Here is a 15,007-nt window from a genome sequence, read left to right on the forward strand (position 1 = left end):
ATATCATCATTAGCAACATAAACTAGAAAACTGTCCGAACTTTTAAAACATTAACTATAATTATTGCACTGTACATAATTAAGAGGCGGCCAGGTAGCTCAGTTGGTAGAGCAGCTGGCTACGGACTGGAAGGTCCGGGGTTCGATCCCAGGTGGTGACAGGATTTTTTTCTCGTTGCCAAACTTTCAGAACGGCCCTGAGGTTCACTCCTATAAAATAGAGTACCGGGTTTTTCCCGGGGGTAAAAGGCAGTCAGAGCATGGTGCCGACCACACCACCTCATTCTAGTGCCGAGGTCATGGAAAGCATGGGGCTCTACCTCCATGCCCCCCCAAGTGCCTTCATGGCATGTTACGGGGATACCTTTACCTTTTTTTACCTTTACATAATTAAGAAAAATATTTACAAATTACTAATAAGTAACTACAATTACTGCATTGTGTAATGTAACATGCTTTATGATAATAATAAAAAAAAAAACACACACACACACACAATAGGTATTTATTTTTTATCAGCATGCAATTAAAATATGTTGCTTTTAAACTGGACTGTAACATTTTGATGACTTCTATCTAGTATTATATAAGAGTGATAATAAAGAAGTGATGATTGAGAATATCTGGAATGATGATAAAGGAAACAACATCCGAATTTAAAAAATCTTAACCAATACCGTCTTTTACACTTTGAACTTATCTAGACTTGAGTCAGGATTTGTGATGTGGAAAACATTAGCCATTCAATTAACAAGGGAAATATATAAAAATGGTAAAGGAATTTTACTTATCGATTAATATATCATTAAATTTTCCAAGATTTGATTCACTGTCTATAGGTATAGGCTACTTACCTTAAGCTGTGCATTAAGAGCAATGAGGCAGGTTGGAGTGAATGCCAGTGCAAGGCAGTGTGCCAAGGGAAACCAGTACCAATACTGCGTGAACACTACCACTCCAACAACTGCAAGCATGTTGGTGTGGCCAGTACGAGACTGCAGGGAGACAGTCACATTTCGTCCTCCTGAAATGAAGCATACAAGAATTACGTATAAAAAACACACACACAGTACGTCAATCCTGTATCGAGCCTAGTCTTCGTTTATTATGGCACTGCTCAAATAATTATACAAGCTGGCATATAGCACACAAAATACAGTTCGTGCATAACAATTTCACTGTTAGCAGTGGTGTTTCGTACCCTGGGATTATAGCAAAACATTTGAATGACATGGATATTTTGGGGCAACTGAAAACACTGTGGAGCAGCGGAGAGCAACCTTGCTCACGAAATACTACTGCCAGCTTTCCAGTGCAAAAGAACTGTATCATGTATGAACCTTAGGAGGAATGTAAAATACTTGAAGATAATGTAGTTTGAGTTAACCTACATCAATTTAACCTGATATATCTATGTCCGAAATGAAATGGTTGGGAAGTTATTCATGGGGGAACTTTTAAATGGAGAGAAGCATTATAGACGTATTTCTACATTTTAGAACATTGTGATAGGATACATTATTGAAAATGCTGCATCTTGTGTTGTTCCAATAAGTTTATTTCATAAGTAAGTACAAACTGAGTAAGAAAGTAAAATAATTACACAACACAAATTACTAAGGCTGCCCTTCTTAAAGATTCCATGAATTATAAATTCACACAAGATCCCGGTAACAGTCATCTTTCCGACCTCAATAAAACATTTGATCGCTTGCCAGTTTCAGATAACATCTGGTAAGCACAGGAAACACAGCTAGCTGGAACCCTTCCATTGGGAAAACGTCGTCGTATTCCTCAACAGCAGCCAATGAATGCATTGCCATCACAAAATCCACAAACAAAAAGCATCTCTCCACATTCACTACGGGAATACACGAATTAAATGTCAAGTGAACGTGTATTCAGTTGTGTGTGTTGTGCAGATGTTGCAGTGCTCAGATGCTGCCATGTGCAGAAGATCTTGTGTAACATGTCAAGTATAGTAAGTACATAGAACCGCAAGATGTTCCAGTATTTCTCTCCAACTGTAAGACTTCGGACATGGTTATATCAGGTTACATTGATGTAGATTAACCCAAACTACATTATCCTGAAGTATTTTACATTTATTCTGAAACATTGTATACAGGGCCATAACTAGAGAGGAGAAGAAGAGGATAAATTCCCCCAAAACAGAAAATAATTTTATTTTTTTCACCTTCAATCTCAAAATAATTAGGATTTGTTTACCTTACTTTGAACTAGAAGCATAACTGAGCAAAATGTTTTTAGCTTGCATGTAACGTGCACTTTCTCTGTAGTTAACTCCACCATGTCCAGACTGTAACAGACCTATTCACTCCTATACTAGGTGCAGAAAAAATAGGCGGGTATGGCAAACCTTTCATTCACTACCCCTCAGAACCTGGTTAGTGTATGGTCCTGTTCCAAACGGAATGTGAACCTTACAATGAATAATCACATTTTCAAGACAATTTAACTAAGAATTTACACTGAATGACATTTCATCAGAACAAGAGCTTTCCGTTTTTTAATACTTGTTGTAATCATAATCACAGTTAGTCACAGAGACTTCAATGCACCAACGAAAAACTGACTAGCAAAAATTTCCAGAATTATGACTGAGGAAAGTTGTTTGAGAAAGAGGGAGTAGGAAGAAGGTTAGGGTATTGTAACTATATGTAGGATTAAGCATGCAGGTAGGCCTAAATACTGTATTATTATTATTATTATTATTATTATTATTATTATTATTATTCGTAATGCCGATACTGTTATACAAAGGCCTACATACAAAATACGAAGTTAAGTGATACACAAGTAAGACAACTAGGGCTATTATTTTAAAAAGTACAAATTAAGAAGCAGGGCTCTCTCAGGTTGCAGAAAAAAGTACTGGGGTGGTGCCCTGGTGCCCCTGGCACCACTACACCCCTGAATATAGGATGTTGGGAAAATAACATTAGCAGATGAAACCAAAAGTTCATACATTATACAGTTGTTATCCCCCCCCCCCCCCCAGGCACTAAATTGATCTTTTGTGGCAAATTTTTTCTGGTCCAGTGTTCCGACCTAGCCAATTGTTCGAGAGGGGGTCGAAATTCAGTATTCTTACCTGTTTTCTGTTTTGCATGGAAGAGAAGAAAGTGATTTGTTCAGAAAAATAGTGAATGCGTGTTACTCTGTATCATGCCTATTAGTGTTTTCATAGTGTGTCGTAGGTCGTGAAATGAATAAAGTTAAAGATATCATTTTATTTAATAACAAAGTGGAAATAATCAGAAAGGATCATTCACAACTGCCTGATTAAGTGTAAGTGAAGAGAAAAGGTCTCTACTTTGTTTCGTAAGTGTTCTACGTGGTGGGAATAAAAGCTGGACAGTCTCATGTATAAAAGATCTCAAACATCTTTCTGAGTAAGTAAAAAATCAGGTCGTCGGTCTTGCACATTAATAATGATATTAAATTTAAACTACTGGGTTCTGTAATATACTTGGGGAATCCTGTACTTGCTCAGTTAAATGAGGACTACTGTGTACAATGAGCATCACAATAAATTAGTTGATAAAAGAATAGCACATGTTAAATAGGATAACAAACTGCCTTAAATTCTGCGAACTCATTATTGTAGATATTTATGCATTTGATAAGCGACTGATTGTCTTGCTTGCAACTCAAAAAGCAAGGAGAGCAAAGTTCCTGTATAAGTAAGGTAAGAATTTAAATGTTGATTTAACTCTGTATTTACGTGCATATTTTAGAGATAAAATATAATAGGTGCATATGGATGTCTGTAAATAGTGTATTTTACGATTTATTTAATATGTGGAAGGTTAACAAAATTCTGTTTTTTTCGCAAGTTAAATATATTAATTAGTCCCACCACATAAGTAAGCCTCGAGCCGCCATTGGTCTAAAATCTCCAATCATGAGGTTCATACGAGACATTTATAGCATAAAATATACTAGCTATAATACTGCAGAAAGTTCAATATACAAAAGAGATAACAAATCTCTTTCCCTGTTTCTGCATAACGTAACATAAATTCCAAGTGCTAGTGAGTGTTTTTTCGCTTAATATCGAAGTAGAAGTTCCAAGCTTCTCATAGAAGGTTTAAATCTCTTACACGACTTGTGTAAACTATTGAAGCAGCTTTAAGCCTTCAAGTTCACTTGTAGGTTAAAGTTCATGTGTGATTACTGTGGTACATTACTTTCATGCTGGAGCTTGAACTGCGTCTGTATGAGGAGTTGGGCAAATTGCAGGGTCCAAATTATTAGGATATTTCATAAGTACCGGTAACACCTGTATTCTTTGTTGTCATTATTGCAGTCTTGCACGAACAGAAATAGTAATCTGTAGAATGGTCTTCAGGTTCACAACATATGATTGGGATACAAAATACGAATGACTATGGTCTGAAATGAACCTGCTGTCATGTATTTTCAGTACATGATCAAATTTTATATCTAAGTACAAGCATTTTAAATTCCAGGTTTAAAAGTTTGTTTGTAAAAGTCTATAACATTTCTTCTCTGAAGGCTTGATTTGCATAATACATGTCACTGTTCCTTAACAGAAAACCACAATTTAAGTCACATAGAGTTAGTGTGCACTCAATATTGGTTGGTTGACAGTTGTCAGCCCACTTTGAGGTCTGTGATTATAGAGGGAAAAATTGGATCGGTGTTTGGTAGAGTTCCCGGGTAGCTCAGTTGGTAGAGCATTGGTATGTTTAACCAGAGGTCCTGTATTCGATACCCAGCCCCAGAACAATTTTTCCTCGAAATTATTCAAATCAACTTTACAGGGAGTTATACCTGAAAGCTTGATTTGCATAATACACGTCACTGTTCGTTAACAGAAAACCACAATTTAAGTCAGAGTTAGTGTGCACTCAATGTTGGTTGGTTGACGATTGTCAGCCCACTTTGTGCTCTGTGGATATAGAGGGAAAAAATTGGATCGGTGTCTGGTAGAGTTCCCGGCTAGCTCAGTTGGTAGAGCATTGGTACGTTCAACTAAAGGTCCTGGGTTCCATACCCGGCCCCGGAACAATTTTTCCTCGAAATTATTAATTTCTTCTCTGCATTTGCCAGTGACACTGTAAGAGACAACTACGATGATAATGATGATGATGATCTCTCAAGATTAATTGCACAAATTAATGATAATCCACACTCAAACAATCCTGTTTTAGTGGTTTCTTTTATCTTACCTGCATCAATTATGCCCTGAGCAAGAATAGCACCGAACTTAGCCATCACATCTTCATGCTTGTCTACAACGACCTTAGCATACAATGCACGGAAATCCTTCACCTAGAAAAGAAGATGCATTATTATTATTATTATTATTATTATTATTATTATTATTATTATTATTGCTGTTGTTGTTTTTGTTAACCTTACAAGACATGGAGACTTTTCACTACTGAAAAACCTGTATGGGTATAATTCAAAGAAAAGAAATAAAACATATTTATAAGTTTTCTTTTTCGAAAAGTTCTATTTTCATTTTAACCATGCAAGAGGTCCCCCTCCCCTCCGTGTAACTGGATGCTTCATCCTGCCCACATTGGATGGAAATGTCATCGATCCATCACTAATTTTCATAAAAGATAAGGCACAATTTCATTTTTTATTCAAGTGTTAGTGTAGATTCTCACAATTCAAGATTTTGGGTAAAACTGAAAACCCCCATGCTGTATGATGGTATGGAGTGCAGTTAGTGCTTATCGAGTTAGTATGAGATAATAAATTGGGACCATTATATAAATAACATTATTAACACACGCCCACTCAAGAAGAAAAAGAGTGCATATATTCTCAGCAAGATGGTGAAGTGTCTGATGACAGAATACTCTGTCAAGGACCATGGTCATCTCGTTCTCCTGATTTGAGTGTTTGTCATTTTTATCTATGCAGCATAGGCAGAGCTATGGGGGGCATGGGTGGCAATGCCCTCCCCAAACTTGTCTGAACTCTTTTTTTTTTCTATTAACGTTAGAAAATATTGAATTCAAAAGATCTATTTTGCTTTTGTTTATGATTAAGTTTCTGTGCATAAATTTATGAATTAATGTCTTCAAATCACGCGTCTGGACTATAATATTTATTTCAAATTTCTGAATGTATAAGAATTTCTATACCTCATTTGAGGAATGGAAGCACTGTAATGTTTCTTTTGTAACAGCCTGTACTCATGTGTTAGAAGACTGCAGGTGTTCAGGCCACCTCTTGGAGATGTATGAATAACAAACATACTGCACAACAATGCAGAAAAAAGAAAAGTGATCCCGGTATAATATGTAAACTTAAAGACGAGATTAAATAAAATAATAACAGTTTACATTTCATATGATATCTTCAGGAAGGTAAGCTTCATATAAAAATGTTTCTGTTAGCACTGTTACGCAGTTCTATTGATGCATGCATATTTTTTGTATGAGAGAGAAAAAAAAGGGAGATTGTTTTAAGTTATGCCCTATAATAATTTGTAGTTGACCTATAGTTCAAGCCCTATACAACTCGGTCCAAAACATCGCGAATATGGATGTAACACTTTAAGAAACATGCCCCCCTGAAAATACGTTTATTAAATGATCATATTCCGATATACTATACCAGGGTCAAGCTATAACGGGGGGAGGAGGTAAATGATGTCCCCCATAACCTTGTTATATGGGGATTCTATTGTTTTGCTTCCCCCCCCCCCCCCAAGGAATTGGTTCTCTCTCCACCTATGCATGCAGAAACTTTAAACAAAAAGTGAACCATAATAATCCACACACTTTGCAAGAGTTAAAAGAGTGAAACTGAGATAAGGAAAGTGGTCCGTGAAACATTCCAAATAGAATTCTAATAAGTGTTGCAAAATATCCTTTTCCTTTATCAGTTATGTTCAGACCAGGAAGGACATCATTTCCAACAACTGTTATAAGATAAAGGTAAGCAAAATATTTTATTTGTATTTTTTATTTTCCCTGCAGCATGCTAATGCCCATTTTGACAAATGATCACTCTCTAGCCTGGAATTAAGCTGTAAGAAAGCACCTTGACAAAGTTGGAAGTATGCAGTAGTCCAAATAAATGCAAAGACTTCTAGTTTGCCTCGCACTGTATGTGTATGTATGTAAGGCGCACCCTTAGCCAAATGTCTAGAGCAGTGGTTCCCAACCTTTCTTGTCTTCCATATCTCTTAACTAGGACGGCCAGGTAGCTCAGTTGGTAGAGCAGCTAACTACGAGCTGGACGGTCTAGGTTTCGATTCCAGGAGATGAGGTGATAGGATTTTCTCATTGCCAAACTTCCAGAATGGCCCCAGGTTTACTCAGCCTCTATCAAATTAAGTACTGTGTCTTTCCTGGGAGTAAAAGGCGGTTGGAGGATGGTACCAATCACACCATCACATTTTAGTGCTGATGTCAAGAAAACATGGGGCTTTACCTCTATGGCTCCCAAATGTCTTCATGGCATGTGAATGGGCTACCTTTACTTTACTTTCTTTTTATCCCTTAACAAGGCTTTTACTGAAGCTGTACCTCCAACTTTCACCCCATACTACTTTTTTTATCACACCACTTACGTAAGATGTATATCTAGATTAGTTTTGAATTTAAAATAATATAAACAAACTCAGCAAGAAGCAATATTTATTTTAAAATTTTCTGAAAGTAATAATATAATGAAAACTAATAACAGAAACCACCCTCAGCTGCTGCTGAGTACTGATGTATAAATGACAGCGTACTGCATGGCACGAGGCAACAAAATGTAATGTCCGTCATTACCAATTATCTTTGGCGTATCCCTGTGTGGCCTGACATGTATCCCAGGTTGGGAACTGCTGGTCTAGATCATCAACTTTATACACTGATAAGTCAGGTATGAATCCTGGTGGGTCCAAATAGAATTTGTGGTGGACGAAGATAGTGCTTGGTAGTAGGTATTTGCACAAAAGCTGCTGTGGAAAGAATCTTTTCAATTATGAACAGTCTGTGTACTGATAAAAAGAAGTGTTTCATAACTGAAACTGTACAAGCTATTATCATTGTTAAGACTCATTTTCAGAATCTCAGTTGTAAAGAGTTTTACAATATATTATTGAATAATCCTAAACTTTTGCAGGAGATAAAATCATCTGAAAAATACAAACAAAGTTTCTGATGTTGAAGAAACCAGTTCATGTTTAACAGATTAAAAGCTCCATATGCTTGTATACGTAAAATAAATAATTGTTGGTAGTTGATAAAAAGATTTTGACACAGCACAGTTCGACTTCATGCTTTTAATGAATAATAGTCTCTATTAACTAGTCTTATTTGATGATAGAATGAAGTCTCATTAGAGCAATAAGTTGTCTAACATTGGGCTGGAACTGTAAGACTTAGAAGAAAAGCTTGTGCTCTTTGTTATACAAGTGTTCTGTTTTTAAGTTTATACATCTGGTCACCCTATCATATTGCTTATTGACTTACTACTTACTTTAGGGCATGTGTGCTCAGTTTGTTGGATGAGAATCATAGCTGATGCTATAAGTGCTCCCTGGCGAACAAAGTTAACTGGATCATTGGTCATTGGATCCAACAAAGCGATGGCTTCCTGAAACACAATAATATAATAAGTTGAATCACATAGCACACTCTGAACAAACTCACTAGGCCGAGAAAAGAAATTGCTCTTAATATGGTTTATATAAACAGATTTAGGAGAGATAGTTATCCTGCTCATTCAGATAGCGTTTCATGTCTGATCTGCCATCCAATCCATTCAAGGCAGGTCATAGGATGGCAAAACCGAGTCCTAACTGACTCAGTGGCCACTTCAATAGATACTAAACAATACTACTCAAATCCATGATATTCCTTTGTGGTACCTGTAGCAGGGTTTCTAGCTAAAAATTCAGAGTACTTAGATTGGAATACAGGCAGGGAAGAGAAGACTTTCGTCCCTTCAATTGGGTCTGTCACCTGTATCTGTTGTTTTAAGTGGTGGCTTTGAGACATGTTGACTGCACAACCATAGATTTTCCGTGCTTGTGAATGTCTAGTGTTTATGCAAAATTATCATATTATATATATATATATATATATATATATTACATGATCCCAGAAACGTGCTTTTGTGTAGTTTATAAAGAGCATGTTAATTCTAATTGTCTCAATTGCTATTGAAGCTTTTTCTTACGATTCCTGTTGTCGAAAATACTAAGGGATGCACTGCAACTTTTTCTATTTAACTAGTACTCATAGTCTTCATTTCAGCTAACCCTATACATTTATTTATTTTATTTTGGAATATGTATAGTAGAGCTTCGATTATCCGTCACCCTAGTAACAGATCAGCGGATTATCCAACTATCTTTCTTTTGCTCTTTTAATTTTTTAAGAAAAAAAAAACATGTAGTTCTGTATACAGTACCTTACATTAGTACGTATTTTTTTATAGTTTGTTATTACAAGCCTTTATCCTTACACAGTATTGCTGCTGCTGCTGCTGCCAATAGGAACAGTTAACTTACTTGTGGATGTTTTCCCCAACTTGTAAAATACTCACTACCTGCTTTCAAAGAAATGACACCAAGAACTTCCCCACAATTTACAGCAAACCTGTGCACCATTCAGTCCTTGCCCTACTGTTCCAGTGGCAGTAAACTACTATGTAACTTCTATGCAAAATGTCTTCCACAAGTGTCAGAATAAAACGTGTTTGATAAGTATCGAAAAAAGTGCAAATAATTGAGCAGTTTGCGAAAAAGTACTGTAACTCGTCTTGAACCAGAATACGAGATTGACGTTACTACTGTGCGTGATTCAATGAAAAAATGACAAAGTGTATAAAGTATGTAAATCCACAACACGAGACCTGTACTATTCCTATCTTACTGCAGATAACCTTCACAAGGAATTCCCTTAGCCCTTAAAAATCCACCGTTGACAACCAGACTTAAATTAGTGAACTTCTGATCCACTATCTAGCATGTTAAACACAACAACATGGAGGAAATTACGAAACTGTATGTATTCTGCATTTAATTTATGAAAATATTTTATGCTACAGATTATCCAATTTTTTCGACTAATCGTTCAGTCCACCCCTTTCATTACCTCGGATAATACAGATTCTACTGTACTTCTTTTATTGCATGTGAGATAAATAGTTGAGCTGTTATTCTAGTCTTAAATGATGATGTCCTATTCCATCAGTTATTGCTATTCTCAAGCACACTATGTACATAAAATAATGTAACAAAATAATCCAAAAATATCTAATAAGCTAACCAGAATAATGTAATTTTGTTTGTTTCTTTAATTTTTTGGAAGATGTTAACAAAAGTTAGGGGATTTTATGGACTGACAGTAAATAGGCATTGTTGACAAGTGTGTTCAGTTTCTTCTTTAAGTAACGGTCAGAACGCAACAAAAGGCTCTTTGTATAGAGTGGCTAACTCAGACAAATTCCACAACACAGGTACAATGAAATTTCAGGAGATTCTACAATACGCAATATGCACCCTTTACACGTAATATTACACTATGGTATACTTGTATGTGGTTCACGGAAAGTGATATGTAGGAAAGAAGTCACGCCCAGGAAGGCCCAGTGTACTTGACACTCAAGTTGCAGCAGTATAGAAAGTTTACCAACACAACCCCACAAAGTTGATTCGTCGTACATCACAAGATTTGCAAATTCCACAACCAACCATCAACAATGTCCAGAATCTTCAGATATAGGGATCTGGGCCCTCTCATTTAGTGAGGGAACATAATAGAGAATCAATGTCTGGTGCAGACTCACGTATGATCAAATAATTGAACTTTTTTTTTCTGAAAAAAAAAAAAAAAAACTGTGATATCTATAATGTAAGAATTTGTGCTATCTCAAATTCAGCAATAACTACAAAATATCTTCTTCCAACAAGGTGAAGTATCCTCATATTCGTCTCTCCAAGTAAGACGCTTCCTTGACAATCCCTGGGTGATGAATTGGCAGAGACGGTCCAATCTCTTTGTCCTCACAGCCATCAGATTTAATTCCATTAGATTTTTTTTTTATGTAGCGTTATGTAAAGGATAAGGTCTATAAAAAGTCCATAAGGAATTTTCAAGTCCTATATGAAAGAATCAGAAATGCCATATCAAAAATGACACAAAGTATGCTTCAAATAACTTTGACCGAAACTGATTACTGATTAGACATTATCAGAGCAACAAAAGGAGCGCATGTGGACACTGTGTACTTAAACTCTCACAAAAAAAAAAGTTCATTGGTTTCAAAGTTATAATATATACTTTTTTTTTACATTTTTTATGTACAAGCTGTAAATTTTACATACAATCACCATGTAAGGAAGATAAACTTTCACCTTCTTGTCAGGAATCGAGCTAGGGTCTCTGAAATGTTTCTACTTAAGCTAATCAGTGGGTATTATCATAAATTTAACATCATACAATAACACTAGCCTGCAAATTTCAACTTTGTGTTTGTTGCCTAAAGTAAATAATGTGATTTTATATAAGTCGATGTGCTGAATCCGAATTTTCAATCCGTTTACTTCTATCACGTCAGGTTTGTTTGCAAAATCACTTTAAATGTATTGTATAATTACGTGAATTTCATCACAAACTTTTTCATTTCACTTTTTTATTTCAAATGCAAAAGCAATATTTAAAAGACACAACTTGGTGAAACTATGTGTATGGTTGATCATACATGTCACTCTAGAGTGTTTTTGCTTTGTTTTGTCTTGTTTACTTCACTATTGGATGTATAAATTAGCACACTGTATCACACAAAAAATTACACCACTTGCTTCTTAGTTGAGCAAGTCCTCCTGCTCCTCTTTCTTTTATTTTTGTCTTCAGGTATTTCACGCTTTAACATCCAACAATAATGAGGATGCATACTGATGCTCCATTGTCCCTGGTATCTCCTTTCGAACTCCTGCAGATCCTTGTGAAATCGTTCACCTTGCTCTTCACTCAAAAATCCTAGATTTTCGGAGAAATAATCTAGGTGAGAAAACAGAAAATGAATTTTGATACTCATGTTACAACCAAGTTCCTTGTATGCTTCAAGCATGTTAGCCACAATGTTTCGGTAATTAGGACCCTTGTCGTTACCAAGAAATTTTAAAACAAATTCACAGAAAGATATCCATGCTGCTTTCCCCTTTTCATCCACAGTGTTTAACTGCTGCATCAGACATCTGTTTTCTTTAGTCAGGACCATTAAATATATTTTCTTTTAATTTGCTTCAGATAGTAGTGGAAATTTCTCACATATGTATTTAAAGCCACATTCTGCAGCTCCCGACTCTGGTAGATAGTCACTGTCACTCGTCACAATTTCCCTCACCACTACATCAGACTCAGATGAAAACTATCAAGATTTTCTAGTCGCACAGTGATTGGTACATCAGGCCTATGGGGTACAGGTAAAATGGCTGACCGAATAACTGGATACACAATATGCTTTTTATTTTTAGAATAGTACCCTTCACATCACACGAACAGAAGTAGCAATCATTACTATGGTTCAACTGCTCTCTCCAAACCATAGATACTCCAAAAGATAGCAATAGTCTTCTGCCGTTGATCCAATGATGAAGTTCTTCAATGCATACTCTACATACTTTGTGTGGTGTCCAAGCTTTACTTTGGTCTCTAAGTTTGATTCCAAAATAGGCATGGTATGACTTTTTCACAAAATCTGTAAAATTACGCCTCTGCATAGGCAATGTGTATATCCTACATAAGTTGTATAACAAAAATGGTCTGGATTATTTATACATCCTCGATGCGACATGGTAAATACTTTCTTACTGAACTAAAAACTCTCAACTTTCTACTCCACAATAAAGCTTCAAAAACTGATTTCGTTTCGTTTCCAGGTGAAACACACACTATTGAAATGTGAGAGGAACTAGACGAGTTGACTTTAGTCTCTCACCAAGGTATGGCTGACATTTCTATCTCCCACAAATACAGATAATAGCAAGGCTGCACGTTATTTCACCCTAACTTCCTTATATGCTTGTACCCTCTATCTGCTAAGAAACATCTGTTATCCTTGATTTTCAATATAAACATCTTAAAAATATGTTGAATATATTTGGTTTTCATATCTTAACATACAAAAACTACAGTTGTTAAAGTATTATAGTTTAAATAATTATATTATAAATTGTCGTAATATATTATAAGAAAATTAAAATAACGAAAAAATGGTACGTGATAGGAACTTGACTTCAGCATGCTAAAAATACCCTAAAAACATTCAAACTTTGGAGGCAGTAATTTCATCGCAGACTAGTGTAATTAATGGACAAACATCCACATTCTAGGAAGGGCTTAAAGTCACGAAGTCAGGTCTCATTTTTGCAGGAAAGCAGAGATATATCTCTCTTCTTCAGAGACTGATTGAATGGAAGAGAAGGCCTTATGGCCTTAATTCTGTCAGCGAAAATAAAACATTCCACATATCTAATCTTGTGTACTTTATGTTACATTGACCACAGAAGAAGACAGCGTTACTTGTAACAATGAAATAACTGTTTTTCCAAATAGTGTCAACTCAATAAATTGGTATTACGGAAGTAAGTGATGCGATATCTCAACTTACTTGATTTGTATACTTGTGCAAATTGTTTTTCTTATAGACAATATCTTACATTTAGAAGATTCATAACAGTATCTAATGGCGTTTCTGATTCTTGTTACTGATCTCATCCTTGACCTCATTATAGGCAGTAAACAATGTACCAAGATATTTCAAATTTTATAATTTCTCAAACCTGTCTGAGTCAACTTGTAGATGATTAAGTAGGGTGTTCCGGCGATATTTTTAAACAATTTTTTTTATCAGGCTTATAATATGCACACCAGTGTTTTTCATGGATTTATAACTCGTGATTTTTGTCTACATATCTGTTCACAGAAATTTATCCTGAACATTTGGCGGATTTTGTTTATATTCAATCAATTCAATCTAGAAGGATGCATACAAAACTTAATCAAATATACTTAAAAAAAATTAATACCTATCTACATGCAAAACAACACAAAATGGTCATTCATTCGAAATCGACTTCAACAATTTTTGCTATAATTTTTGCACACAATAAAAGATAAAATAAATGGTACAGACCAATGCTGCCCAACTGGAGCGCATCTCACTGATGGTTGTGGAGGCACAGGCACCATGTGACGAACAGCAGCAACAACAGCAGCAGTAGCAGTATTAGTAGTTTGAGACCCTTTTTCGGGAGAACGTTTAATTCGATTCTCCGTTTTAAAATCTACTTGCTTACGTAGTTTCGTTTCAATATCTTCTAAACAGAGGGCAGGCTAGCTAATTGAATGAACCCATGCACCCTTGCGTAGTTGTAGAACTCAGCAAACTTCAGTGAAGATGATCCTCAAAGTGAGTGTGAGTCCACCCAGGATGTGCACTAAAGTGTAAACTGCACTCTGAAGATATACTTTGAAGTGAGTGTGAATCCATTTTAGATTAATACTAAATAACCTGTAATCTGTATTCTGTACCCAACAGATATTCTTCATTTTTACGTAAGCGATACAATTATGATGTAACTATGGGATATATGTAAGCAATATAATTTTACCAAAATGATTTTGAACTTACAAACCTCTGTAATGTGCGCTGTTCAATGCTGATATTCCTACTAAAATATAATCATATTGAAAGTATTTTGATAAAATAAAGTTGTTCTCTGGAAAAAGGGCCTATAAAATGCTCCAATAAAACATATATAGTGTGACAGCCGGGTGTCGATCGCGCGTACCACAGAGGGCGGGGAACGCGAGAGACGGGCGACGCGGCGGGGGAGGTTGCGCTCGCATCTGGTGCTTGCCGAGAGGGGAAGAAAGCCAACTGTGGCGCGAGATGAAGGGGAAGAAGAAACAGCGTGACAGATTATTCTCGAAAACGAATTGTCCAGAAACGGAAACGTCCGGAAATCGAAGGCTCGCGAAGTGTTG

General features: G+C 36.0%; 1 protein-coding gene across 2 annotated transcripts in view; it reads right to left on the reverse strand.

Annotated features, from left to right (window-relative positions):
• LOC138713592 (26S proteasome non-ATPase regulatory subunit 1-like) overlaps positions 1-15,007 on the reverse strand; it is a 222,741-nt gene that overhangs the window by 9,780 nt on the left and 197,954 nt on the right. For both annotated transcript variants that reach the window (XM_069845780.1, XM_069845779.1), the window contains exons 3-5: positions 8,487-8,603; positions 5,219-5,321; positions 854-1,023 (exon numbers count right to left, since the gene is read on the reverse strand). In XM_069845780.1, the coding sequence (XP_069701881.1) occupies positions 854-1,023; positions 5,219-5,321; positions 8,487-8,603 (390 nt within the window). The remainder of the gene's footprint in view (positions 1-853; positions 1,024-5,218; positions 5,322-8,486; positions 8,604-15,007) is intronic.

The sequence above is a fragment of the Periplaneta americana genome, chromosome 14 (assembly GCF_040183065.1).
Source record: "Periplaneta americana isolate PAMFEO1 chromosome 14, P.americana_PAMFEO1_priV1, whole genome shotgun sequence".
Lineage (NCBI taxonomy): Eukaryota > Metazoa > Arthropoda > Insecta > Blattodea > Blattidae > Periplaneta > Periplaneta americana.